This window comes from Mytilus trossulus, chromosome 11 (genome assembly GCF_036588685.1).
Source record: "Mytilus trossulus isolate FHL-02 chromosome 11, PNRI_Mtr1.1.1.hap1, whole genome shotgun sequence".
Classification (NCBI taxonomy): Eukaryota; Metazoa; Mollusca; class Bivalvia; order Mytilida; family Mytilidae; genus Mytilus; species Mytilus trossulus.
Genome location: NC_086383.1, coordinates 20538854 through 20566647, shown reverse-complemented (window position 1 = coordinate 20566647; position 27794 = coordinate 20538854). Strand labels below are relative to the sequence as shown.

General features: G+C 31.5%; 2 protein-coding genes across 6 annotated transcripts in view; one reads left to right on the top strand and one right to left on the bottom strand.

Annotated features, from left to right (window-relative positions):
- The window catches only part of LOC134690836 (leucine-rich repeat and coiled-coil domain-containing protein 1-like), a 177246-nt gene that overhangs the window by 20814 nt on the left and 128638 nt on the right, over positions 1–27794 (bottom strand). The gene's annotated exons all lie outside the window — the stretch shown is intronic.
- On the top strand, positions 82–26442 carry LOC134690837 (uncharacterized). Of its 4 annotated transcripts, none has more exons than XM_063550946.1 (3): positions 82–142; positions 3252–3426; positions 13135–15509. In XM_063550946.1, the coding sequence occupies exon 3, from the start codon at positions 13218–13220 to the stop codon at positions 14760–14762; it is 1545 nt and encodes a 514-aa protein (XP_063407016.1). In that variant the 5' UTR covers positions 82–142; positions 3252–3426; positions 13135–13217; the 3' UTR covers positions 14763–15509. The 4 variants fall into 4 exon arrangements, with proteins under 4 accessions (XP_063407016.1, XP_063407018.1, XP_063407015.1 ...); XM_063550948.1 differs by lacking the exons at positions 82–142; positions 3252–3426 and adding exons at positions 10071–10203; positions 25821–26442 and having other exon boundaries at positions 13135–14556; XM_063550945.1 differs by lacking the exons at positions 82–142; positions 3252–3426 and adding an exon at positions 10071–10203.

Below are 27794 nucleotides of genomic sequence, written 5' to 3'. Positions count from 1 at the left end.
TACCATTAAAAGTCAGCCGTAGACAAACATCATAAAATATGTATAACCATGTTAGATTATTTAACTGGTAATTAAGTAATCCAAAAATCATTACAATCCTGTCTGACTGAATGTAATCAGGTACTGGGAACAGTAATTAAAGGTAAGAACTGTAATTATTGTAAATTAGTAATTAAAGGTAAGAACTGTAATTATTGTAAATTAAGGTATAAAATTTTTTTTTTTTCTAATTTGACTGATTTTTTTCAGAGTGTTCACCACAACAGTGGACATTTGAATATAACACAGGTAGAGAATACTTTTGTCAGAGTGGTATTCTAAAATTGCCAATGAGAATAAAATAACCGCTATAAAACACCAAAAATCAAAATTGTGAAAATACAAACAAATATATATATAGATATAGGAAGATGTGGCCAATGAGACAACTCTCCATCCAAGTCACAATCCACAAAAGTAAACCACTTGTTTATAGGTCAATGTAGTCTTCAAACACACAGCCTTCAGGTCAGATGGAACAGAGCAAGCTATAAAGGGCCCAAAAAATCAAGTGATAATGAATATTGGTGTATACATGCTGTTTATAAAAAAACACTTTCAATGTCAACAGTACTATTATGATATGTACATACAGGAAAAGAGAGGGGCTTGGACGATTGTACAAGTTAAATCCCTCTCTGGTCCAGATGAGAAAGATGAAAATATCAAGCTGGGATATAAAAGACATACATGTATGCTAAAGGGACTTACAGAAAACAATGAGATTTTGGTCAATGATGATAAAACCCATGCAAACATATATATCCCTTACAGCTCAGGATAAAAAAAAATTATCATAGGCTGATAAGAGAAATAAAAGAAGAAAAGTAAAAGACTAAAAAGATAAAAAAAAAAAACAAAAAAAAAACAAGTACAGGCCATTAAATCCTTTTCTAAATTTTGCCAGAAAAAGGGGCCAATAACCAACCATTGTAGACTTCTGGTCTCTAGTGAAAGTAAATAGTGTCTCATTGGCAATCGTACCACATATCCTGACTTCTATATACATGTTATTAAACCTGTGTTGACACTGTTACAATACCCGTAACTGTATTATATATTTAACAAGTTTTTGTCCTCTCAAGTGAAAATATTTTTTAAACTGACAATTAAAAAATTAAAAATATTTTATCAATAGTTGCTTTAAATAGTCTGGTGTCAAAATGTTTTCATAAATAATTGACACAGATTTTATGAAGAAATTGTTGAGCTTGACTGTTATTCTGCATGGTAGGTAAAAACTTGTTACTCAATGTTCATTTTCAAAACTATTTTCATACACTGCGATAAACTTAATGGTTGGAATATAATCAATTTACTAGTCTTTTTTTGTTTCATACTTTTCATTATACAAATAAAGAAAAGTTACCATTTAATTCCAATATTTTTATACATTTTAACTATTGAATTCCTCACTGAAGGTAACTTGTTAAAAGTTTTACATTAAATTTTAGTGCTGCTTTTGTTGATTTTCTTTTTTGTTTTGCTTAAACTATATTAATATTGGAAACTTTTCCTTTACATTTTAAACAATGATTTACAAATGTCAATTTTAGGATCCTTTTACATTTTGAAGCCTGCAAACTTAACACTAAAATGATCCATACCCATATTCAAGTATCTACTTGGAATAAAATAATAAAATTCATATTTTGGGGGCAAGTAAACACACCTGCTACAGCCAGCACATTCTGTATTTGCCTGTCCCAAGCCAGAAGCCTGTTATCTGGGTGTTGTATATCATATTTGTTTTGTACATTAAGTCTTGTACCAGTAGTTTGTTATCTTCTTAGAATTGATTTACTTTTCATAATGTCAGGATCTTTTGAGAGTGTTAGACAGTAAGAGTTTTGCCTACTGTTGAAGGCTGTACTGTTATCTAATTACTGTAAACCAACTTATTTTTGCGAGCGATTTATTTTCGCGACTTTCGCGGTTAGAAAAACAACGCGAATATAAATCGTCGTGAATATGTAAACCTTGGATCTTTCCATATTAAACTTCATAAAGTATATCAGAAAATTGCGAAATTAAATAGCCGCGAAGTGGTCAAGAAAGGGTAAAACGCGAAATATAGTATCCGCGAAAATAAGTTGGTTTACAGTATTTGCTAATAGTTATCAAAAGAACCAGGATTATAACTTCATACCCCATACGAGTGTTTCATCTACATAAGATTCATCAGTGACGCTCATATCAAACCATCTATATCATTTGGTCTTTGGTGGATAGTTGTATCATTGGCATGTATGAGGCCCTCATGGGAATTTCCAAGTACTCACATAATCACAATTTTATTGTCAATATAACATAATCACATTATTACTTATTATTTTTTAAACAAGGGAATCAGATAGTCAAAAATACAGTCCAAGATTATCAAATAATCATGAAATTTTATTTGGTAAAGTAATCAAGGAATCACTATAAAAACAGCTAAGAAATCACAAATTCAAACAAGAATGTGTCCATAGTACACAGATGCCCCACTCGCACTATCATTTTCTATGTTCAGTAGACTGTGAAATTGGGGTCAGAACTCCAATTTGGCATTTAAATTAGAAAGATTATATCATAAGGAACATGTATACTAAGTTTCAGGTTGATTGGACTTCAACTTCATCAAAAACTACCTCGACCAAAAACTTTAACCTGAAGTGGGACAGACGAACGAATGAACAGACGAACGGACGGACAAACGAATGAACAGAAGGACAAACAGACAAATAAACGCATAGACCAGAAAACATAATGACCCTCTACTATCGTTGGTGGAGCATAAAAACCCACACAGAACTCATTCATACAACATCTTTTTTCTTTATCTTATAACAATTGAGCTTAAGTTCAGTGACTTATATATCAGACATTAATATAAATGCAAGGTAGGGAGAATTGTGATGCCTAAGTGGGCCAATGATATCAACTCGATCATTAGTCAGTACAAGAAATATATCAATTCTCTAGGATAATATTGTGATAAAATTGAGAATGAGTAAAGTGTCAAAGGAACAACCCAACCAATTCAAAGCGCAGAAAACAGCGAAAAAAAATCCACACCTGGAGACAAGTACTTAAAGGAGTAAATCAATTTCACTAAAGTGTAAATCAATTTCAACAGATTAAATTTTATTTTTATATATATATTGCAAGTTTTTAATGGATATTCATGTATATACTTTTATAATTTATTTTGTATAAATGATTTTCAGGAAAGAACTGGAATAAATGTGATTATACTAGGATAATACCTTAAACTATAACAAAATCTGTAGTTGAAGAGACAATTGTATGTATATATACTGGATGATTCAATTTATATGGAAATTCTATAACATATGAACAAAGAGGAAAGCAGCAGTGGACCTCAAGATTTCTTCTGAATAGGTAAATACAAAAAAGAAAAATTAACAATTAGGAAACCAATGACTCCTTTGTGTAAATGACTGAATCGATTAATTGTTTGTCCAGTGGCAAATATTTCAGGACAAGAAAAGTTAACAATAAATACAATAGGTAGGTGTTGTCTTAAATGCACCTCTAAATGATGAATCTGGTTGATAGGGACAGAAATTTAGCCTTCCAACAGGTCACAGTTTATACAGACACTTCTAAGTGCTGTGAAAAGACTAAATAGTTTTCTCTATAAATATCAACATATAAAAAATGTCAGATTTTGGATATCATTTGAGTGTGAGGCTTGCCAAGCTTATAAATTACTAAAATTTAAGGTGGTACCTAACACTTTAACTAAAATTAATTTGGCTTGTTTAATTTTCTTAAAATTTTAAAAAAGTATTTACTTTGACCCTTTGACAAAAATATAAAAATTTCAAAAAATTTGAAACAAACTGCTTTATCAGAAAAATTACACTGGTTATATAGCAGTTTGACAAACACTTATTTTGATCATTGAGAAGCTTAATATTCCCTTATGAACACTACGTCATAATAAACAGCTGCGCCATGAGCGCATGATATGCCCGACGTCTTGTGTGGAAGTTTTATGCCATTATCATAAATAGTTTCTGACAAAGTTTTAAGCAATAACCATATATTGTTTTTGAGACACGGCGGGACATGTGAAACCCCCAACCCTGGTTTTTTTTTTACAAAAAACTAAATATCACTAAAAAAAAATTTGAATCAAAACCAAAAAGTATACAGATCTTTAGATTATTATAACAAAGAAGTGTGTAAAGTTTTAAGCAATAATCATAAATTATTTTTGAGATACCGCGTGACATGTAAAAAAACCTCCCCTGTTTAACAAAATACTCAATAACTCCAAAATAAAGTTTTGAATCATCTCCAAAAGTATACAGATCTTTAGATTAATATAACAAAGAAGTGTGTAAAGTTTTAAGCAATAATCATAAATTGTTTTTGAGATACGGCACAACATGTAAATAAACCCTCCCCATTTTTTACAAAATACTCAATAACTCAAAAATGATATTTTGAATCATCACCAAAAAGTATACAGATCTTTAGATTAATATAACAAAGACATGTGTAAAGTTTTAAGCAATAATCATAAATCGTTTTTGAGATATGGTGCGACATGTAAAAAAACCCTCCCCCTTTTTTACAAAATACTCAATAACTCAAAAATAAAATTTTGAATCATCACCAAAAAGTATACAGATATTAAAATTAATATAACTAAGAAGTGTTTAAGGTTTTAAGCCATAATCAAGAATCCTTTTTGAGATACGGTGCGACATGTGAAAAAAACACACCCCTGTTTTAGTTACAAAGTGCCGTAACTCAAAAATTTTTAATCTTATTTTCACCAAAAAGTATACAGATCATTTGACCATCATAAGAAACAACTATGTTAAGTTTCATGAAATTTGGATAAGTCGTTCTCAAGTTACGGTGCGACATGTTTACGCCGGACAGACAGACGGACGGACAGACAGACGGACAGACACCGGACATTTGTATACCATAATACGTCCTGTCAAAATTTTGACGGGCGTATAAAAACGTTCTGCTGATTTTACAGAGTTATCTCCCTGTAGTGTTAGGTACCACCTTAACTGTTGAGAGTGGAGGAAAATCATTATACACAAGTCATAGTATAGTTGTGAATCTGTTTGTCTTATGATTTTTAGACGATATCTAAACAAAGTTTATCCTTCATTTTCAAAGATTTAAAAAAACTTGGGTTCTTTACATGTTATGTATAGGAAATTCAGAAAAAAGCAAGAAAATTTGACATCATTATTGACTTTCGACCAATCATTTGCCGAGTACAACTTTTTCCTCTAGAGATAAGAAATACTTTTCTCACACTAATTGAGAAATGTGAAAATAAATCATGAAAATTAGAGAAATAGCAAAAATCACTATTATGTTTGTCTAACCTCTAATTCCAATAAATCTTTTAAAATCGTGAAGATTTTTTCCCTTTTCAATTTTGTGAGTACAGTAAATTCAGAAATTATTGCAAGGTTTTTATTATTGCGAAAAATGGGACAGAGATGTTAACGCAATAATCGTAAAAATTAAAATTGCATTCAAATCTTAAATGACAAAATCACAATAATAAATGCATGCAATAATTTCTGAATTTACAGAATTCAAACAATTAAGTCTTTAAAAAAATCTGAACACCAAATGGAAAATTTATTGAGGGGAGATAACTCAATGTAATAATTTAAACACTTCAGATATTTATATAAACTTTAAAATACTGCATGAAAGTTGTAATATATATATATATCATATATATAAGTGCCTATAAATAGCAGCAATGGAGAAAATTAACTTCCTCGATACGGCGAGTTACATCAAGAACGGAACCATTATAACGGACCTTCATACCAAACAAACGGACAAACATCAATTCCTTTCTCCAAAAAGTTGCCATCCTAAACATTGCTCCCGTGGTATCCCATTCAGCCAGGCATTACGAATCAAGAGAATATGCTCTAATGAAAATACGAAAGATGCTAGACTTGGACAACTTCGTAAACATCTAGTTGTTCGAGGATACAATAACAACATCATTGATAGCGCTTTCGAAAGAGCAAACAAAACTAGTCGCCAAGAACTTCTTGAGTACAAAGATAAGAATAAAGCAGCTAACAGAACACCCCTTGTACTCACTTACCATCCTGATTTTAAACATGTGTCATCCATTGTTCAGAAGCATTGGAAAATTATAGAAAATGATTTAAATCTAAAAAAGGTATTTTCATCACCACCAGTCATGGCCTTCAGAAGACCTAAAAACATCCGTGACAAATTAGTGACTTCTGTATTAGTAAAGCAGCCTACTCCATCGCCCGGTTGCTACAAACAATGTGGTCGAAGGAATTGTTTGTGTTGTAAAGCTGCCAATACAAGCAGTTCTTTCATCAGCTCCGTTACTAAACAAAATTATACCATCTACTCAAATTCCAACTGCAAAACGGAGAACTCAATTTATATATTAACATGTGACACTTGTGGCATTCAGTATGTGGGAGAAACAATGGACAAATTTAATATTCGGCTTAATAACCATCGTTCATCGTACAAAACCAACAAAAACTGTCCTCTCACAAGACATCTTCGTTCTACGAAACATCCTTTTGAAAATGTCACTTTCCAAATTATAGAAGTCAACACCGAGTGGGACACCACGGCGAGAAGGAGAAGAGAAAACTTTTGGATCCACCAACTCCACACTTTAGAACCTGATGGTCTTAACGAAAAAGACGAGAAAAGATACAGGAAAGATAAAGAATAATTTAAAAACAAAGCATCGTCCTTTTTATCCCGTAATATCGGCCAATGGACGTTGCTAATTTCAACTTCCAATTATGTATTTTTAAGGCAGCTAAATCTAAGAGCAACATATACATGGAGCTGCAAAAATTTATTTATTTTTTTATTTTTAAGGCAGCTCAATCCAAATTCAACATAGACATTGAGCTGCAAAATTTTCTTAAAAATTTTTCTTATTTTCAAGGCAGCTAAGTTCAACATATACATTGAGCTGCAAAAGTTTCTTATCATCTACATCCGATTTCACCTGGATAGATGCACGCTTGATAAAGCTAGTTGGTCTAGCGAAATATTGCGTTTATTTTCATCATTTTGTAAATATTTTAAACATTCTTATATTTACATATTAAATAGTGTGTTAAAATTACATTGTTAGGCAATCTATATCATATATATAGGTATATTTACTTAAAGTCCTTATAATGCCCTTGTTAACAAATCAAAGCTTTAAAAAAGTAATAAAATGTCTGAAGTCTGCAGTATATTTTTATTCTGTCAGTGAATAAGTACGTACTCCAATAAACTGTGGACTCAGAGATATGTCTTGCTAAAATATACAGTTTTGAGAGGAAAATTTAAATGTTGAATTCTAAATTGCAAAACTTTGGAAAAACATTTAAATTCTCTAACAATGAACAAAGATTCAGTGCCAAATAAATATCCAAGTTAATGAGATGATTTATTGCTAATTCAACTGCATACAAAATGTACACTTATACTGACCTAATAACAAACTTTAACATTTAAACGAAGTGCATTTCACTAGAGTATTAGACTATTTACTGGATTTGTTATAACATGAGCAACACAGCGGGTGATACATGTTGAGCAGGATCTGCTTACCCTTCCGGAGCAACTGAGATCACCTCCAGCTTTTGGTGGGGTTTGTGTTGCTTATTCTTTAGTTTTCTATGTTGTGTCATGTGCACTATTGTTTCTGTTTGTCTTTTTTCATTTTAAGCCATGGCGTTGTCAGTTTATTTTCTATTTATGAGGTTGACTATCCCTTTGGTATCTTTCGTCCCTCTTCAATAGACCTTGACTGGTATTGAAGCCAAACAATCTGCTATGACAATAAAAATACAGCTGCAGACCAAAAGGCACTCCCTTATCAATAGTGGTTTTCTTTAAACTGATCTAATCACAAACTTTCATTAATAATTATCGTTAAATTAATAGTGTTATTGCTGAAAATAGCAAAAAAATAAAATTTGCTGAAAACAGCAAGCCTATTAAAGTCTATCCTAAACAAGTTACTGAGATGAGACAATCAAACTGTTTGAACTCAATTTGATAAACTCCTCTCAGATTATGATCACTTAAGCTTTTTTTTCATTTTGGAGAAGTATTTGGCCAAAACAAATGTTACATCTCATACTGAGTTACAACCTCATATGAAATCATTGGGGAGGGTGCAGGGCATTCTTTCTTTTGTCTTCATCAAGCTAGTGAAAGTCAAGATTTCATCCAAAAAGCATTTATTAAAAGAATTTTTATCTTTAGTGACAATGATCTTAGACCTGTTGACCTTTAAATCAGTAGGTTTCTTTCCTTTCCCTAAATCATCCACTGGTATTTGAGTTTTGTTATCAAGCAAAAGCAACTTTACCAATTTGTTTTTAAAAATTATTAATATTCTATTAATAAAAGTTTCACTGTAGTCTGTATTCAAGTTAGGAAAACTTAAATTACTTCAGATGTTTACAACACACAGACGGACAGACATAAAGTGATCAATGGGAATAAAGAGAGATGATGAAGACAATTGAAAATAAAGTCCAACAAAAATAAATTAGGAGTTGCCTAGTGAACATAGAAATTATCAAAAGTCTTCATGACGTTTATTAAAGGTGATCCTTTTTAATTATTCCTTATTTTTTGAAGGTTTAGTCTAAAAAGTCTAATTTGGTTATTTCAAATTGTTGGGTAGCTGTCTTATCAATATTTATCCTATTAGTTGCTCATGTAGCTCTTTATTCACCTTTTAAAGCCGGCATCCCAAACAAACAATAAGTATCTGAAGGAATTGAGTATACTTTAATAACAATGCAAATTTATTTAAACGATTGCTTTAATATCAATTTAGGATACAATTTAACAAATATTTGTGTTGGTATATCGTCAATTAAATCACCCCTATTGATCAATATAAAGTCTACGCAGGGGACAGGGTTACCTAAAATTTAACCTGTTCAATCCTTCATTGTATACAATGTTTTTCAAATTAAAATATGATTTTAATTTGATAATTACACAGTCCTTTTATACTGGGTTAAATAATGTTTGCTAATTGTCAAAATTAGGACCAACCAAAAAAAAAGATTGAAATGTTTGATGATTGAACTTAATCGTTTACTTTAAAATTAATACTAATTAGATCACATAGAAGGAAGCCCTATAAGGGTATGGTATTTAAGTACAATGTACAGCTATTTCCAATTTGAAGCAGAGTTCGTTACAATGCATTGTAAAAATAAGAATTTTTTTATGATTTTATTATATTTAAGGTACTGGTGCTTCGTTTGCACCAGTTTTTGAAATGTTTAAATTTAGATTCTAAATTGTATTTTAATTAGAAACCTCCCTTTTTTAAACTTTCTATATAACCTATATCTTCTATGACCAGACAGGGATTATTTAAAAAAAAAAAAATGCTAAATTTTGTGTCTGCGTTCATACTACTATTCCAAAATTAAGATAACAGAATTACTCTTTTCGTCATGTATCCGTCATGTATCCGGCCTGAGTCCCTCTGTCTGGCTTTATGAATAACATACTTATCTGTTAATAAGGGAAAATTCAGACAGTAGGGAAATTGACTTTTACAGCTTATACATTTATATATCTGCTACTAGATAGAGCTTAGGTTGAAATAATAGAATACAACTTAAGACTCGTTGCAGGTTGAATATTAGACTACAATCAATCAACTTCAAACAAAAAACTCTTTAACAATACATATAAGTTTTTTTATCATTCTCTAAATCATTTAGATTTCTTTTTGTCAATTATGTTCAAATATTCTTTTACAGCACATGCCCTCAATAAAATAAAAACAATCTGTTTTATTGATTAAATAAACTTTTTTGGAGAAAGGTGTTAACACCAACTGTGAAATTTCAATTTATTTTTCAAAAATCTATTCATAAATCTTTTCAAATCTACAAAATCATTAAATATCTTATAATTAGCTTTACATTTAATCATAACCAAAAAATTATCTCCCCTTGGCCTATGATATTAGATAGTCGAAGCCATGTAACTGTTTTTAAAGAGATCGGAATAGATGTTTAAATGATGTGTAAACCTAATGTAGAATATCTGTCACCTTCAAATCATGGACTGATATTATTTCTGGATATAGATTTCCAAAATGTGTAGAAGGTTTGGTAAAACTGTAGTTTCAATATAATATCTAGTTTTTTTACAAATTTAATCTTCCCAGAATGAATCTGTTACATTCTCGAAAGTAGTAAATTTAAAAAATAATAAAAAAATTGAAATGCATGTTGAATTTTGCTATTAAAATTGATAAAGATTTCTTTTTAACTAGGCATGATGTAAATCTATTAGTTGCAATATCAAAGATATATAAGTTTTATTAAGTCTTCCAATGTCACTTTTTTGTGTAAGGCCCATATAACCAAGATAACTACAAATGTAATAAATGATAAGAAATTATTGTGAGGTTTTTATTAATGCAAGTATATTCTATGCGATTAGGTGATAATCAAAAAAGAACTTGCATTCTTATATTTTATACATATATCTGTATGCAGATTTTTCGGAAAATCTCAATAATAAATCTCTCATCTTTGTCTATTCTTTTGAAAATTCGTAATAATAAATGCACACAATAATTTCTGTATTTACAGTATTAAGTTTAATATTGAGGTATACAGTTTAAAATATATAAGTATTTACTGAACAGGAATTTTATAAATGTAACAAGGAATCTTTAAAAAAAAAAGTCACACAGGGATAGCGTGAGGTAAATAATTATAGCATCTCCGCTTTAAGCCAGAGAAAAATGTGATAAACACGGACACAGTACGGGTAGGCCTCCTTTGTAGAGAGGGGGCATAATTACAACTTTTTGCAACTTTTCATTAAATTTTTCAATGCAGAAGACTATCAGGTGATCTATGACAAATATGGTACAAAGTTTGTTTTTTCAATGTAAAAACCAATCTATAAACATAGCTGTGAAGAAAATCTCTTTCAAATTAAAAAATATTGAATTTTATTGGATTTCTGTTAACTTTTGAGTAAAATCCATTAGACACAATGTTCTATAATTGGTAAGGTATATTACCTAAGCCAATTCATTAAAATGACTAGGTTTCTATGAGGCAAGTAATTCAAAATGACAGTTTGTGATTTACGTATTAGTGTTTTGTGACCAGAAATTTATCGGCTTATTCATTAAAATAGTTGTGTTTCTGTAGAGGTATTTATACAAGATCAATATATTTGACTATTTGCAGCTTTAAAGTATGAAAATTACAGTGTTTTCAATTTTCTTCTCTGTTTGAAGCAAGGGTTAATTTCTTTTAAAGTAAACATCATTGGAAAAAACTTGAGCTCTGGCATTTCTGAATCAAACAATTGATTTATTTGTAGATAATGAACAATTGGATCTGTTCAACTGAAAATTTCTCCCTAAATACTTCAGCATTATATGAACTGGGTTATTATGTTTTAAAAATACAAACAAAAAAGATAAATTCTAAATATGAGAAATCTTTATTACTGTAATTTTTTTCTCTTCCAATTATAAAAATTAAGAGGTGGTATGATTGTCAATTAAACTGAATTCTGAGTGTTCAGAGCTTACAAAGCAATCTACCCGCTATTAAATTAATACTGAATCAAATTGTTGAAGTGTTTAAACTAACTATGGTCTATAATGTTTTGAAACTGTAGAACATTAAAAAAAAATATATAGGTTTGCTCTCAAAAGTAGCAATTACCACCTTATAAAGTATTTAAAAGATATTTAGTTACAAAAAATAAAATAAATCTGTTAAATTTAAATATTTTTCAAGCTTGTTTGTACAGTTCTACTTCCAGAATAACTTTTTCAAATATATTATTAAATGTCTACATATACATTGATCATTTAAATTATATATTTGATACTTTTTCATAATATTGAATCAACAAGCTATTTAAATTATATATTTGATACTTTTTTTCATAATATTAAATCAACAAGCTATTTAACTTTTAAATGGTTGAAGTGTTTAATTATATATTATATTCAAGCACCTTCAAAAACCAGTCCAGTTATTTGAAAATCATTTATTTTAATGTAGTACATTTAAACTGTAGATGTTGGGTTATAGTCACAGGGTGGTGTATACTGGTTACAAATATTTTTCTCCTTCATTTATTTGTTAAAAAAAAATCATACTAGATCCATAGAGACTTCATGTTCAGTTAAATCATAATAGAAGAAAAAAAATGTGGTAAGAATGCCATTGAGACAACTCTTTACAAGAAAACAAATGACACAGAAATTATCAACTATAGGTCACCGTACAGCCTTCAACAATGAGCAAAGCCCATACCGCATAGTCAGCTATAAAACGCCCCTATATGACAGCTGTAAAACAATTCAGATGAGTGAACTAAAGGCAGCAAGTTTGTTTATATTTCAATTGTAAAGGAATAAAAAATGTGTGAGTCAGTTACCCAACAAAATAATTGTTCACAAAAGAAGCAAGTTACATGATCTATACTATCATATAATAAGTCAGGACTAATTGACAAATGACTGTAGGTACCTTATCTACCAATAATTTTAAATCAATTGAAGTGACTGCATATCTTATTTATCTTGTTTATTAGGGGTTTCATTACATATTTGACAACAGATAAATATCGGTGAAAGTGTCAATGAGGATTTATTTTCTGTCGTTCAATACAATTTAAATGGAAAGAAATGTAAATATTTTTTATTCTAAGGCCATCACAAATCTATTTTCAGTTTTTTAACTACATACATATGTCATTTTTATCAATTTGTAAACAGACTTAGTCTGGATCTATATCAGTAGATCTTGTTGCTTAAATCTTTATCATTTGAGGTCTCTGAGTGAGGTCGATAGTTAGAAATTGGAAATATTGACTCATACTGTCATCAACCACATCTCCTTTTCCATATTAACAAAAAGGGTGAAAATTGTTTAATATTCTTAATGTCTTTTATTGTATTTTGTATGTATTTACCTCTTGTTTCACATGTCATTGTGACAGAGTGTTTTTAATTTGATGACATTCGGCTTAATTAGATTTTTTTTATTTTTGCAGGATTTCAAATGATGCTTTTCATGGAGGTGGTTGTAAGATGACATACAAGTAACTGAAAATCACAAGCCGAAAAATCTTCAACAATGAATCATCATGCTCCAGCCCCAACTAAACAACATTATACAGCCTTCCATACAGATGATGATATTCAAGGGGCCGTAACTCAATTCTTGGAAGATGAATCTCATGTACTTCAAGGAAAAACCATACATGAAGGCATCGGTGAGATTTCACAATGGCTAGGAGGCATGATACAGCAAGAAAGAGAAGGCTGGGCTTATAAAATCAAAATGTCTATGCAAGAAATAGAAAATCATCGTAGGGAAGCTCTCAAAGTACAAAGTGTAATTCAAGATTGTGGTCGGCAACTTCATCTTATATCTGAATGCTGTAACATGGATACTAAAACTCTGGCAGATATTGAACAGGAAGAGGCGAAAAAGGCCCTGCCAATGTATATAGAGTGTGTAACTGACCTCATTAATTCATTAGTCGAGGACCGTCTGGAATGTCTTCAAGTCTTACATATAAAATATAATGATGGGTCGTCCATCTGCAAGATGTTGAAATCGTATCTACAAGAAACTCAAGTGAATGCTGACAACACTATAATTGATCTGACAATGAGAATGGAAGCACTGGAACAAAAAAATAAAGAACTGACCAGTGAGGTTCGGAAACTTCAGAAGCAGGTCAATAACAAGCAGCAAGATCTGGATAGATTAACAAACATTTTACAATCTGTCACTGAGGAAAAAATACTAGGCAAAAAAGGCGGGAAACATAATGGCTATTCTGAGTCAATGTTTCCAAGTATTTATGACCGTGCAAGTTCACCAAACTCGATTAGAAGTTATGCTTCATCAAGAGATGATAAGGACATTAAAATAACCAAAGAGAAACTGAAAAAAATCAAACATAGTGCCAAAAAGTTAGAAAATTCTTTACAAGATGCTTTATCACAAATTGATCAGTTCCGTAAAGGTTCCGAATCAACAATGAAATACAGTCATGCATCAATGATTGCACATAATATGAAAATACGGCCACTTCTTGCAAGGACAGCAAGTTCTTCTGATACAGAGTCAATGAGAGATGGAAACACTACAACTCGTCGACAACTTCCACAACCACCGATTCAAACTAACGACAATCAAGAATTAGAGGTCAGTGCACATACAAACGTCCTTCAAACACCCGGAAAAGAGGGTGGCAAAGAAAATGAAAGACCACCTCCAGCATTGAAATCAAAACAGCCATCAAAAAGCAAACGAAGATATCAAGATAGTAATGTATCTAGAGGAAGTGGTGATGGTTCAGTACAACTCAGGGGAGACAAGACCAACACCAGCCACTCATGCACCTTCCGAACATTGGTTCGATCGCTGGACGAAATAAGAACCAGAAAGTCATATAAAAAAGGTGGGAAAGTTTCTAAATGCTTACGTTGCCAAAAATTGTTTACTCTGAATGACAATCATAAAAAAGCCTGTCGATATCACTCACGCAATAAAGAGAGACGTGAAGAGTATACAAACAAAGGGAAGTTATCCAGGGTGAACTATGTATGGCAGTGTTGCCATCAAGGGGGAGATAACCCAGGTTGTTGCTATGGACACCATTTATAAAAATGGACACATTAGCAATTTCAAACAATTGAATGCAAACTTTAAAAAGGGATGCAAATTAAACATTTTATACATTCTTTGCAACCTCCTGAAATTGACAAGAATGATCCAAGGTTGACATTTTTTAGTTTCACTCATTCTTTTGCAATTTCATCTGAATGTTATTGTAAACACCTATTGCAATCATTACCTAGAAAATCTGTTTGTTGGTTATGGGCATAAAATAGCAGTCATTAAACAAAAATAATTAGAAAACTATAAGGTAAATTATGATTTAGATTTCTGGCAGTTTGAACCCTATGTTAGACACTTATTATTTATTAGGATTACTAGTTTCCTTCCAATAATTGGTGCTTCTCTGTAAGTACTTCAAAGTTAACTTCACATATGGAAATTAGATGCAATGACAATAGCCAAGCTTACTGGCAGTGGCTTTTAACAGTAAATATGCAAGCAATCAATTGGTTGTTTCTAGAAACTGATTATTCATAAAAAAAAACTAAGACTATATTACAATACATGACAATTCTTTTATATTATTTTCAAAATATCTTTCAATAAATCTGTACTCAAACTAAGAGAGCACTTTACAAACGGAGTGAATTAATATCCACCATTTTAATATCAGATCATACAAATATTAGGTGGTATTAATATAATGTAAATTAACTGGATTTAATTTATAATGACAAAAGAATTTATTTAACATCATTGAGGTAAACAATAATACAAACATATCTAAGTTCATCACAATGTTTGTGTATATTTTTGTTATTATTTATAAAGTGTGCCAATTAAATGTTGAATTTTGTCAAATGTTTAAATGTAGTTTAATTTGTTTCATATGCCTTTATTGATCTGGAAACTTTAAGACTTTACTGCATTGATCTGGAAACTTTAAAGACTTAAACCCAATCATACATGTGATTAATATAATAGATGCTTTCATAACACCAATTTATAAACTATAATTTATAAGTAATAACTATATAATTTAGACCATAGAGTAATTTCTGTTTTTAAGTCTACTTCTAGGTACTCATAAACTCTGCTTTTTTGTATGCCAAAAACAGACAAAAATATTTTAGTTATGAAAAAACATGGTTTATTTATAAGCTGTAATTGGCTTTGAGGGGAGGGTTGGGATCCGGCTAACATGTATAATCAGGCAACATTCTGTATGCAAGTGCCTGTCCCAAGTCAGGAGCCTGTAATTCAGTGGTGGTCGTATGTTTTTGTGATTCATTTCGGGGCCTTTTATAGATGACTATGTGGTTTGCGCTGTGCTCATTGCCGAAGGCTGCGTACGTTGACCTAAAGATGCTAATTTTAGTGTCATTTGGTCTCTTGTGGAGAGTTGTCTCATTTGCAATCATACCACATCTTCTTTTTTTATATTAGATCTAGATTTCAGTAACTGGTACAATTCTTATATCCCTACTTTGTGTAGTCTTTTTGTTACTTGTTTTTTGTGACAATCAGACAAATCAAGGCATTTCCAACTTATTTTTACAGTTTGTTTTTATAAGTGAGTTTGTTTCACCAGGTCTAAATTAAGGGACAACATCAAAAGTTCAATGTAGGATAAAAATATTAATTCATATAGTTTTTTCAGTGACCCTCTTAACTTATTTGAGAAAAATTGATTGACCAATTAGGATATATAAAATCGATGTCAATTAAAAAAAAACTATTTTTATAGCTTTTTGTACAGTTAACGTTTTGCTCATTGTTGAAGGCCATAAGCATGCAGTTACTTTTAGTTGCTTGCTTCCATGTTCTTTGGTCTCTGGTGAATAGCTGTGTTGATCATTGGCAATCATACTACATCTCTCATTTCTATATGAAAGAAAGAAAACTAAAATTAGGAGTGAAATCACACAGAGATGGACTCCCCCATTATGCTATACTATTTTATAATGGAGTAAGTAAATTTGATTGTTTCCATTTTAAAATGTTGGGTCAGGATTAATTTTTGTTATCACAGTGTAACCTGCCTAACCTAACACATGAGTATTACAAGATCCTGCTAAAATTAACCAACACATTCACATTTCATGGTTTCAAAATATGGATATACTTGCAGAAAAAACCTGAGTATTCTGTCACTCTGCTTAATCTGACAGTCACTCAGTATGTCTAATGATATAGGTTACACTATATCACATCCTCAGGAAATTTCTACAACTGTGTCAAGATTTATAAATATCTGTCCATACCGAGAGACTTTATTACCACCTAACATTTTCATAATTGAAAACCCTATCAGAATGGTTTGGTGTCATTAGATGGGGAAAATAAGTAAATTGGATTATCTCCCCTTTAACAAGTAAATGCAGGAATATATTTTTTTTTAAATAAATCTCAAGATAGTGTCCTAAAACTATGTTAAGCTGCCCTTTTTTACTATTTTGTCAATGTGTGGTTGTATCTATATACTGTATGCCCCATATATATTTCATTCAAACAGTAATCAAAATTGGATTTTTCTAGTTTTTCTAAGCATTGGCTTGTATCAAACTATTTGTGGTGCCAGATCACACATAAAATGAAGAAACAAAACATTTACTGTTGGTTGAGTCAGAATTTCACCCTTCTTTTTATTAAAAAAGGCTTGAACTTTACATCTTATAACAAATGCAAATAAGTGTTTTACAAAGAAATTAAACAGTAAACAATTTGAAATTGAAGTAAATAGTCTGAGGAATAGTTTAGGTGGATTTGAAAGATTTAAATTCATTGAGATCATAACTGATTATCTGACACATCAATATTCTTTAAAAACAATCTTTGTGCATGGACAATATGAACGTATGAGGATTAAATAATGCTATAAAATAGTATTGAATAGAATCTTATTCTCAGGAATAAATTACCTCAGCTGTATTTGGCAACATTTTTTTAGGAATTTTTGGTCCTTAATGCTCTTGGGCTTCTTACTTTATTAGGCCTTTTTTAACTTTTTTGTATTTGAGCATCACTGATAAGTCTTTTCTAGACGAAATGCGTGTCTAGCGTTTATACAAAATTTAATCCTAGGCTGGTATCTACGATGAGTTTATTGCATTATATATGAGATTTGGGGTAGTATCGAGTAAATAAGTACCTTTGATTTATGTTCAGTATCTTATTACAATCTTTAAATGACAAATTCTCCTATTCATCAAATAATTCACATGTTGACAATATATTGATGAATAGTCGACCCTCCCTATCTTACATTCTTGATATTTTATTTTATACCCAAAACAGCGCAGCAGGAAGTCCCAGTAAAGTTTTTTTTATTGCTTCACTATTTAGTTGAGCATAAATTGATGGTGATTGAGCTCTCAAGACTTAAGAGAATACCCTTTTTTTTACTTACTCAATGCCTTAAATAAAATAAGTATATCGAAGTAAATAAATTTGATTATCTCCCCTTCAACAGTTTTAATAGAATTATATTTTATCATATAACTTCTACAACAGTGTGTAAAGTGTACCTATTAAGGCAGAGTTGAACATGTATGGTACATGGACAGACTGACATGAAAAGACAGGTTCCTATACATATCATAATATCCCCACAAAATTTAGGTATAATTTTCCATCCTTATTGATATATTTCAAACTTCAATGTTTGCAATAATGTACAAAGAATTTTTTTTTGTTCTAGTTACAAAGTGACCCGTAACTATAAAAGTTTTAATCTTATTTTCACCAAAAAGCATACAGATTGTTTGATCATCATAAGAAACAATAGATATAGACAGATGTGGTGTGAGTGTCAATGAGACAACTCTCCATTCAAATAACAATTTAAAAAAAGTAAACCATTATAGGTCAGTGTACGGCCAACTATATTAAGTTTCATGAAATTTGAATAAGTGGTTCTTAAGGTACGGTGCAACTTGTTTATGCTTGACAGATAGACAGTCATTTTTTAGAAACTGTTGAATAAAACTATGAGCGATGATTTCAATCTTGCTACACACACCACAAATTTGGAGAAATTCAACAAACTGCAGACACAATCAATGAAGGGCTACTAAATCTATCAAATACTGGAAGGTTATAAATTGGACAGTTCTGTCATTTATACACAGTATAAGTGTAAATTGTCGAAATAAATTGACAACAGCAGGTCAGCTTTATCTGCCTTCATTAATGAGCAAAATATTTTACAGTAAATGATACTTTATAAACAACTCTTAAAAAGAAAACACAAATAAACAAGACTGTGTCCAAAGAACACTAATGCCCCTTACATACTATCATTTTCTATGTTTAATGGACTGTGAAATTGGGGTCAAACTCAAGTTGATTGGACTTCCAACTTCATCAAACACTACCTTGACCAAAAACTTTAACCTGAAGCTGGACAAACAAAATGACAAACAAATACACAATCAAACTACCACAAATACTAAAAAAATATAATGCCCCTAGGCAGGGCAAAAAGAGGCAGAAGAAACCATTAGGGGACATTCAAAACTCTTCTTTTTCTTCTTCTTCAAAACTCATTAGTCAAGAGAGATTGATAACAACACGTCAAAAACAAAAGGCAACATAAAGACATACAAGTGAACAAAACATTACATCTAAAATTATGAAGTGCATGACCAACAAGAACCCCACCAAAAAAAGGTGATCTCAGGGGCTCTAGAAGAGTTACAGCAGTTCCTGCTCTTTTAGTGACACCTGGTATGATACTCATAAGAAATGCAAATCTGATGAGAAGTCTCATTTGATGAAGACAGGGCCTCGTTCAATATCACAGCAGCTACGTAGTGCTTTGTAGATTTTGACTATTGAACGTGAAGCTATATACTAGTTGTTACATAGATATTGATAGCAGCTACGATATTGAACTCAACCAAGATGTCAGAGAAAAGAGAGAGTGGTTAAAGACAGTTGACACATAAGCATTGTCTTCTGTGACACAGAAATTCCACAACAGTCAATTTGTGATGGCACTGCAAAACTACAGTAGGGATAACCTCATCTTCACCAGAGTTTGGATTCCTTAATTTCAATAGCTGATCTCTCCTTGCAACAAGAAACACACTGTCAAGGAAATAACAATAGAAATAAAAACATTGAAATATCAGATATCTATATTCTCCATATGCAGGAATAAATATAAAAAAAAATAAAATTATAGAGTAATTTCCCTTACCATGTACATAATTTTTATTTCTTGCATGTGGTTGTGTTAAGTTTATTTTGGATAGATTGTAAACATTCTCTTAACAAAAACTGAAGCACACATTATATCAATACAAGGGTAATACTATGACAAGAAATGCATGTGCTGTTGTGCTAAGTATTCCCTTTGCTTGTAATTCAAAGTGCCAGAAAATAGAAAGTCAATATGTCTGCCTATTACCTAAAGCATGCACACTTTACAACTAATCACCAGTTACCTAAAGCATGAACACTTTACAACTAATCACCAGTTACCTAAAGCATGCATACTTTACAACTAATCACCAGTTACCTAAAGCATGCACACTTTACATCTAATCACCAGTCACCTAAAGCATGCACACTTTACATCTAATCACCAGTCACCTAAAGCATGCACACTTTACAACTAATCACCAGTTACCTAAATCATGCACACTTTACAACTAATCACCAGCTACCTAAAGCATGCATACTTTACAACTAATCACCAGTTACCTAAAGCATGCACACTTTACATCTAATCACCAGTCACCTAAAGCATGCACACTTAACATCTAATCACCAGTCACCTAAAGCATGCACACTTTACAACTAATCACCAGTCACCTAAAGCATGCACACTTTACATCTAATCACCAGTCACCTAAAGCATGCACACTTTACATCTAATCACCAGTTACCTAAAGCATGCACACTTTACATCTAATCACCAGTTACCTAAAGCATGCACACTTTAAAACTAATCACCAGTTACCTAAAGCATGCACACTTTACAACTAATCATCAGTCACCTAAAGCATGCACACTTTACAACTAATCACCAGTCACCTAAAGCATGCACACTTTACAACTAATCACCAGTTACCTAAAGCATGCACACTTTACAACTAATCACCAGTTACCTAAAGCATGCACACTTTACAACTAATCACCAGTTACCTAAAGCATGCACACTTTACAACTAATCACCAGTTACCTAAAGCATGCACACTTTACAACTAATCACCAGTTACCTAAAGCATGCACACCTTACAACTAATTACTGTCAAGCTGTTGAGCAAATATTTAGTTTACTGTTCAGCAGATCTGTGGCAATCAAATTCATAGGAATGAATTAGCAGAACTAGTAGATGTCTGTCCGACAGATAGTAAAAAAAGCTCACAAAATACAACTCTCACGCTCACAAAATACAACTCTCAAGCTCACAAAATACACCTCTTAAGCTCACAAAATACAACTCTAAAGCTCACAAAATACAACTCCCAAGCTCACAAAATACAACTCTCAAGCTCACGAAATACAACTCTCAAGCTCACAAAATACAACTCTCAAGCTCACAAAATGCAACTCTCAAGCTCACAAAATACAACTCTCAAGCTCACAAAATACAACTCTCAAGCTGCTCACAAGATACAACTCTCAAGCTCACAAAATGCAACTCTCAAGCTCACAAAATACAACTCTCAACATTATCAAATATGAAGACATTCTACTCAGTATTAAACTTGAAAAAAGTGTGACAGAAATGTTTTTTGGAAAAAGGTTACAAAAATAAATTCTCCATTAGAACTGATATTCAAAGAATTGAATCAAAAAATTAAAAAATATACTCCATCAGAAGGTGTTTTAGACATTCCTAGTAAAAACCTTTGATAATCTGCCTAAAATTGTATGTATTAGAGCTAAAAGGACTAGACAGAGAGAGAAACAGACACAAACCAATCACCATGCTCAGACAGATGAGTAAATTAAGTTCATTAGATTGCAAAGATTAACTCATTACAGATACCTGAGGAATAAAATTTTGTATGCAAAATGTGAGTTTTGTCTACATAAGAATATCAGTAACTCTCAAATAAAAAAAGTGAAAAAGGCAAAGTAAAACAGCATTATCTCAGGACAAACAAGAATGTGTCCCTAGTACATGGATGCCCCATCCTCACTATTATTTTCTATGTTCAGTGGACTGTGAAAATGAAGTTAAAACTTTAATTTGGCATTTAAATTACTATTAGAAAGATCCTATCATAGGTAACATGTGTTCTAAGTTTCAAGTTGATTGGACTTCAACTTCATCAAAAAATACATCCACAAAAAACTTAAACCTGAAACGGGACAGACAGACAGACGAACGAACGAACATACAGACAGACAAACAGGCGCAGACCAGAAAACATAATGCTCATAAATGGGGCATAAAAATACTGAAGCAGTTGCAAACCATGTCTGGACTAAGAAAAATTAATTGCTGTTCGTTTATTATTGAGCATTAAAATATCTGAGGAATCCAAATACCACCAATACAAAGAAAATTTCTCACTGGAAAAAGTGGTAATGCTGGGTAGGGGCAGAAATTTGTTCTTGTATTTGATCACCAATATTTCTTTCAAAGTGTTCTGCCAGGTTATTTTATGTGAAAAGGGCAATTTGAACTCTTATTACAAAAAGCAACAAAGGAGTATGTTCGATAAGGTCCTGAAATGGCCCCCTTTTTTATCGTAAATTTCAAATTCGGATTTATCGACCAATATCTCGATAAATTATAGCTAATACATTGACTAGCTAGGATATAAACCATTTTGTTGAAAATTTAACGTTTATGCATTCCATTATGACGTCACAAGTTGTACTCGTATTGATTTTTCACGAAAAAATCAATAAAAATGGGTGAATTTCAATAGATTATTGGACAGGAAACATAGAGCGCATTCGTCGACAACAAATATCTTTTAAAATAATGTTTGTAAAGACATTACACATGTCTTATTTGAATCTTAAGCTTGTCGACGCCTGCGCTCTATGTTTCCTGGTCCTTTATTTGGGTGAAATCTAGCTGATTTTGTCAAATTTCACTAAAATCCCTTATTTTGACCTTTTTTGGATGTAAAAATCAACCTATTAGAATAAAACTTTGACAAAAACAGTTATGTTTAACTATCTAACATGTCTTTAAGGCAACTTAAAACATTTATTGTCTTGTAAATATGAACTTTATAATTGGGGCCAAATATGGCCCTTACCGAACTTACTCCTTTATCTTTATCATGAGTTGGTTCACTGTTATGGAATAACTGTTTCACAAATGATATCGGATATGTTCCTTACGTCATAACTACAATCCCCTTCCTTTTCATGAATGTGACCTATTGAATTAGACTATTTCCCGTATTTGTTATCACATAAGCAACACCACAGGTGCCACATGTGGTGCAGGATCTGCTTACCCTTCCGGAGCACCTGAGATCACCCCTAGTTTTTGGTGGGGTTTGTGTTGTTTATTCTTTAGTTTTCTATGTTGTGTCATTTGTACTATTGTTTGTCTTTTTCATTTTTAGCCATGGTGTTGTCAGTTTATTTTTGATTTATGAGTTTGACTGCCCCTTTGGTATCTATTGTCTTCTAATTATAACAGGACATGACTGTGTATTTAAACATCTAGCATATCCAAATAGTTTATCCCAGGATTATGATCATGAGTCTCACTTCCTAATACGAGAAGACTGGGTCTTATGTTTCTAAGTAAGGCCGATTAAAATTAATTGATAGATTTTCATCCCCGCCCGCCTCTCTAAAATCATCCTGACCAATTTTCCAGATTTTGTTCATTTCTGTTTCCGGTATCTGTCAAATATTTCATTTCCTTCAAAGCTTCCTGTTTCAAATTTAGGTTTTCATATTTCTTCGAGTATTCTAAAATGATTCTGCAGCTCTATGATGACAAAATCATCTATGGAGATTAGAGATTGATTACGAGAATTCGAAAGGGCAAAATAATCGAAATAATCGGGTTACAGTAAAACGCTGTGTCCAAAAACAGAAATCCCGGCATGACATCAATTTCTGTGATTAGGAAAACGTTAATATCTTTATTAATACAATGACTTTGTGGCAGGAATTTTGGACTGTGAATCATATTGAAAGAGCAAGAATTGTGGAACACATTGGTACAAAAACATAACTGGATGTAACAAATTGACACAAGCACAAACTTGTTAACTTTATGACAGTATATTGAGTTCAAAAAGTCGACAAACATACACTTAGATTTACTCATGGCTATTGTTTTTTGTTGACAAACAGCAAATACCTTCTGTCCCAATAAATAGAGTCATTCAACAACTTCTTATTTGTTAAGTTCATATTTTACTTATCAATTATATTTGCATCTGTAAGAAAAATCATAAAATCACTAACCCTATTATTTTCAAAACAGTTTGATTTTTCATTTTATTCTGTACTCAAGTCTTTTGTTGGATACCAATGCATATTTTGTTTCATTTTATGGAGACTTTCTTAGAAAGACCATAAAATTTGGTGAAGGTAGTCCAACTGAAGAAAGCAATTCTCTATGTTTTTGCTGTTTACTAACAAAAGCTTTCTAAAGCAGCAGTTACATGTTGAACAGTGGTTGCAGTGGCAGATCCAGCCATTTTAAAAGGCTTCGCCTGGATCCGCCACTGGGTTGCCAATCAGAGATTTAAATGTGAGATTTGAAAAATTATGTACGATTTCTTAAACATGTATATACATGATATTAGCTTAGTATTACACTTGCATATATATGAAGAACACGTCACAAAAGTGTTTCATAAGAAATACAAAATAAAATCCTCCCATTCGCCCCATTTTTTTCGAAAATTTGGATGAAAATCTAATAATAAATTTTAGTTGGCCTAATTAATGTGAATAGTTCGCTCAATATGAATTAATGAAGCAATTAATAAAGGTCAGAGTGACTGGGAATTCCTTTTTTTTGGGGGGGAGGGGCATTAAAATATCATCAGAAGAATCCCAATGCCATTAGAAAGAAAATATTAAATATATATGAATTTCTAAGGTGGTACCCAACACTTTAACTATAATAAATTTGGCTCTTTTAATTTTCTTGAAATTTTTACAAAGTATTTACTTTGACCCTTTGACAAAAATAAAAAATATAAGCGAGAAGCTTAATTTTCCCTTAACAACACAATGTAATTAAAACATTTAGCTGATTTTACAGAGTTATCTCCCTGTAATGTTAGGTACCACCTTAAAGATACTGGTGACACAGAGATATATCTATTCTTTTTATTATTTTGAAGGTAATTTGCTATCTTGAAATTGAATTACAGTTACCCATAAACTGGCCTTGTAACCAACTAATACATCTAAACTTATCAAATTCTTTTAAAGTTAATAGACCATGACTGAGGAGGCTGGCCCAGATAATATCCTTTTGAAATGAGTTTATATGCCAAAGCTAATACACCTGCATACTAAATGTCATTGAGCTACTTCTAGTGGTCTCAATACACTGACCTTATCACTATAGCTATACTACATTAAACTTAAACTAAGCAAAAGTATTAATGTTAATAGACCATTATTGAGAAGGCAGATCCAAATAATCTCAATGGAAATGAGATTTGGCAATGCTGATACAACTGCATATCAAATATCATTCACCTACCACTAGTGGTCCCCAATACACTGACAGTGTGACTGACTTATCACAAAGCTAACACATTGTACATGTAAACTAAGCAAAAGTTTCAAAGTCAATAGACCATGACTGAGAGATAGAGCAGCCAAATATTCTCTATGATGTATGAAGACACTACTGTGGATTCATTGGTTTTTGGGGGTATCAACTTTCGTGGATTACGGAAAACTTGCATAATTGTGGATATCTAATTTCCAGGTTTTGCAGAAGTCTACATACAAGCCTATAGAAAATTTGCTATTCTTTAAACAATTAATTTTGTGGTTCACATGTACCCACAAAGCCACGAAAATTGGTATCCAATGAGTAATAATGAAATCATAGTTCATACCTTATCTGATATATAATAAACAAAACTTTTCTTTTGCAGATGATTTTAATGACATTATATTTTCTTTTGTAGATGATCCAGACAGACCAAGGACAGAAAAAGATGACAAGAGACCAGTCAGAGTACGGAGTAATCCCCCTTGGTATCCTGAACATGCAAATCTATTACTCTGATAAATGTTGATTCTAGATCTGTTCCTGGATGGACTGTGATAAAAATTTACATTAATTTAAATAGAAATCAGGCTGTCATAAGAACAAGAACATTGTTAGATGAAGCACTATCTGCTGAGTCCAACAATATGAGCTGTGTAGGAACACAGTCGCCTGAAGATTTCATAATTATAGCGAAAAATGGGGGAAATAAAATTCTTATAGAAACCCTCAAGTTACAAAGCAAAATTGTTAAAGAAACCTTAAGTAACAATCCAAAATTTGTCTTTCATTTCAAATCTGAATTTTCCAAAATTGTCTACAATTTAAATGCACATGTATATATGTACCCTTGCATCAGGTTGATTTCAACGCTATATATAACCGATGCAGCTCAAATATATTAAAAAGCGAAAATTTAAAAAGTGGGATAGAGAAACCAATTTTTGCTGATCAAAATAATTTTAATTTTGAGTACTTTTTTTCAAATACTCGGAAATATACTCATTACTGTGCTAGCCAATCTGTTTATTGATTTTCAATGTTGAACACCTATATATATGGAAGCATTTTTTAGTGTGTAATAATTATTATGATTATTAATTGATTAATCTTAATTTCAAGAAAATATGCAATAATTGTTCAATTTATCTGTGATGTTACAAGTTTTTTTATTTGTTGTTTATTAAATGTAACTTACATATCTAAATCTGATAACAAGATTCTCACGGATTAAAACAGATCAAATCTACTTATCAGGGGAGATAATCATTTATATCATCATGTTTTTCAATGACCCAAACTTTTTTGTCAGTAACGGTCATTTTAAAATCTTCTGAACAGATTAAATTTTAGCACTATCAAATAGTTTATGAATATTTAAAGACCTTTTGTTATATTTTTCTTTTTGTTTTGCTTTGTTCATCTGTCAATCCAGATCCCATTAATCTTTGAATAAATCTATTAATGGTTTGATCTTGTTATGATAAAGGATTTAATTTGTCAAGGTCACCTGGTTTAAATCTGAGACAAATGTCAGATGAAAATCACAAATGGTAAGCTGTGTATCAGTTATTATCATATACTTGAAGTGTTGTGTATTTAAGGAATGACTGTAAACATATTTCTGTCCATTTCTTCTTTGCTTCTTTTCATTTTTTTTTACATAAATAAGGCCTTAAGTTTTCTTGTTTGAATTGTTTTACATTGTCAACAATGAGCAAAGCCCACACCGCATAGTCAGCTATAAAAGGCCTGATAAGACAATGTGGTATGAGCTTTGCTCATTGTTGAAGGCCGTAAGGTGACCTATTTTAAGTTGTTAATGTCTGTGTCATTTTGGTATTTTGTGGATAGTTTCTCATAGGCAATCATACCACATCTTCTTTTTTATAAGGACTGGATTTTTAATAGCATTTTTAAGCAGAAATAACATAAAAAAAACTTTGATGACTTCACTGTCACATTATAGAATTATGTATATGAGCTGATAGACAAAACACTGTCATCCAATCAGAAATCATGTTACAGACAAAACTAAATCATAAACATTCTTTAAATATTGTGTATATACACACTTGAATTATTCCTTTAGTTAGATATAGGAAGATGTGGTGTGAGTGCCAATGAGACAACTCTCCATCCAAATAACAATTTGAAAAGTAAACCATTATAGGTTAAAGTACGGCCTTAAACACGGAGCCTTGGCTCACACCGAACAACAAGCTATAAAGGGCCCCAAAATTACTAGTGTAAAACTTTAGACACTTTTTGAATTTCTATAATTGAATTCAGACAGTATGACAACCTGTAAATGTCTTTTGGTTATTATGGTGGTACCTAACACTTTAACTAAAATTCATTTGGCTCGTTTAATTTTCTTAAAATTTTGACA

What these genes read in the sequence shown, in the direction of transcription:
- LOC134690837 (XM_063550946.1), top strand. Translation starts at nt 13,218, where the DNA reads ATGAATCATCATGCTCCAGCCCCAACTAAACAACATTATACAGCCTTC.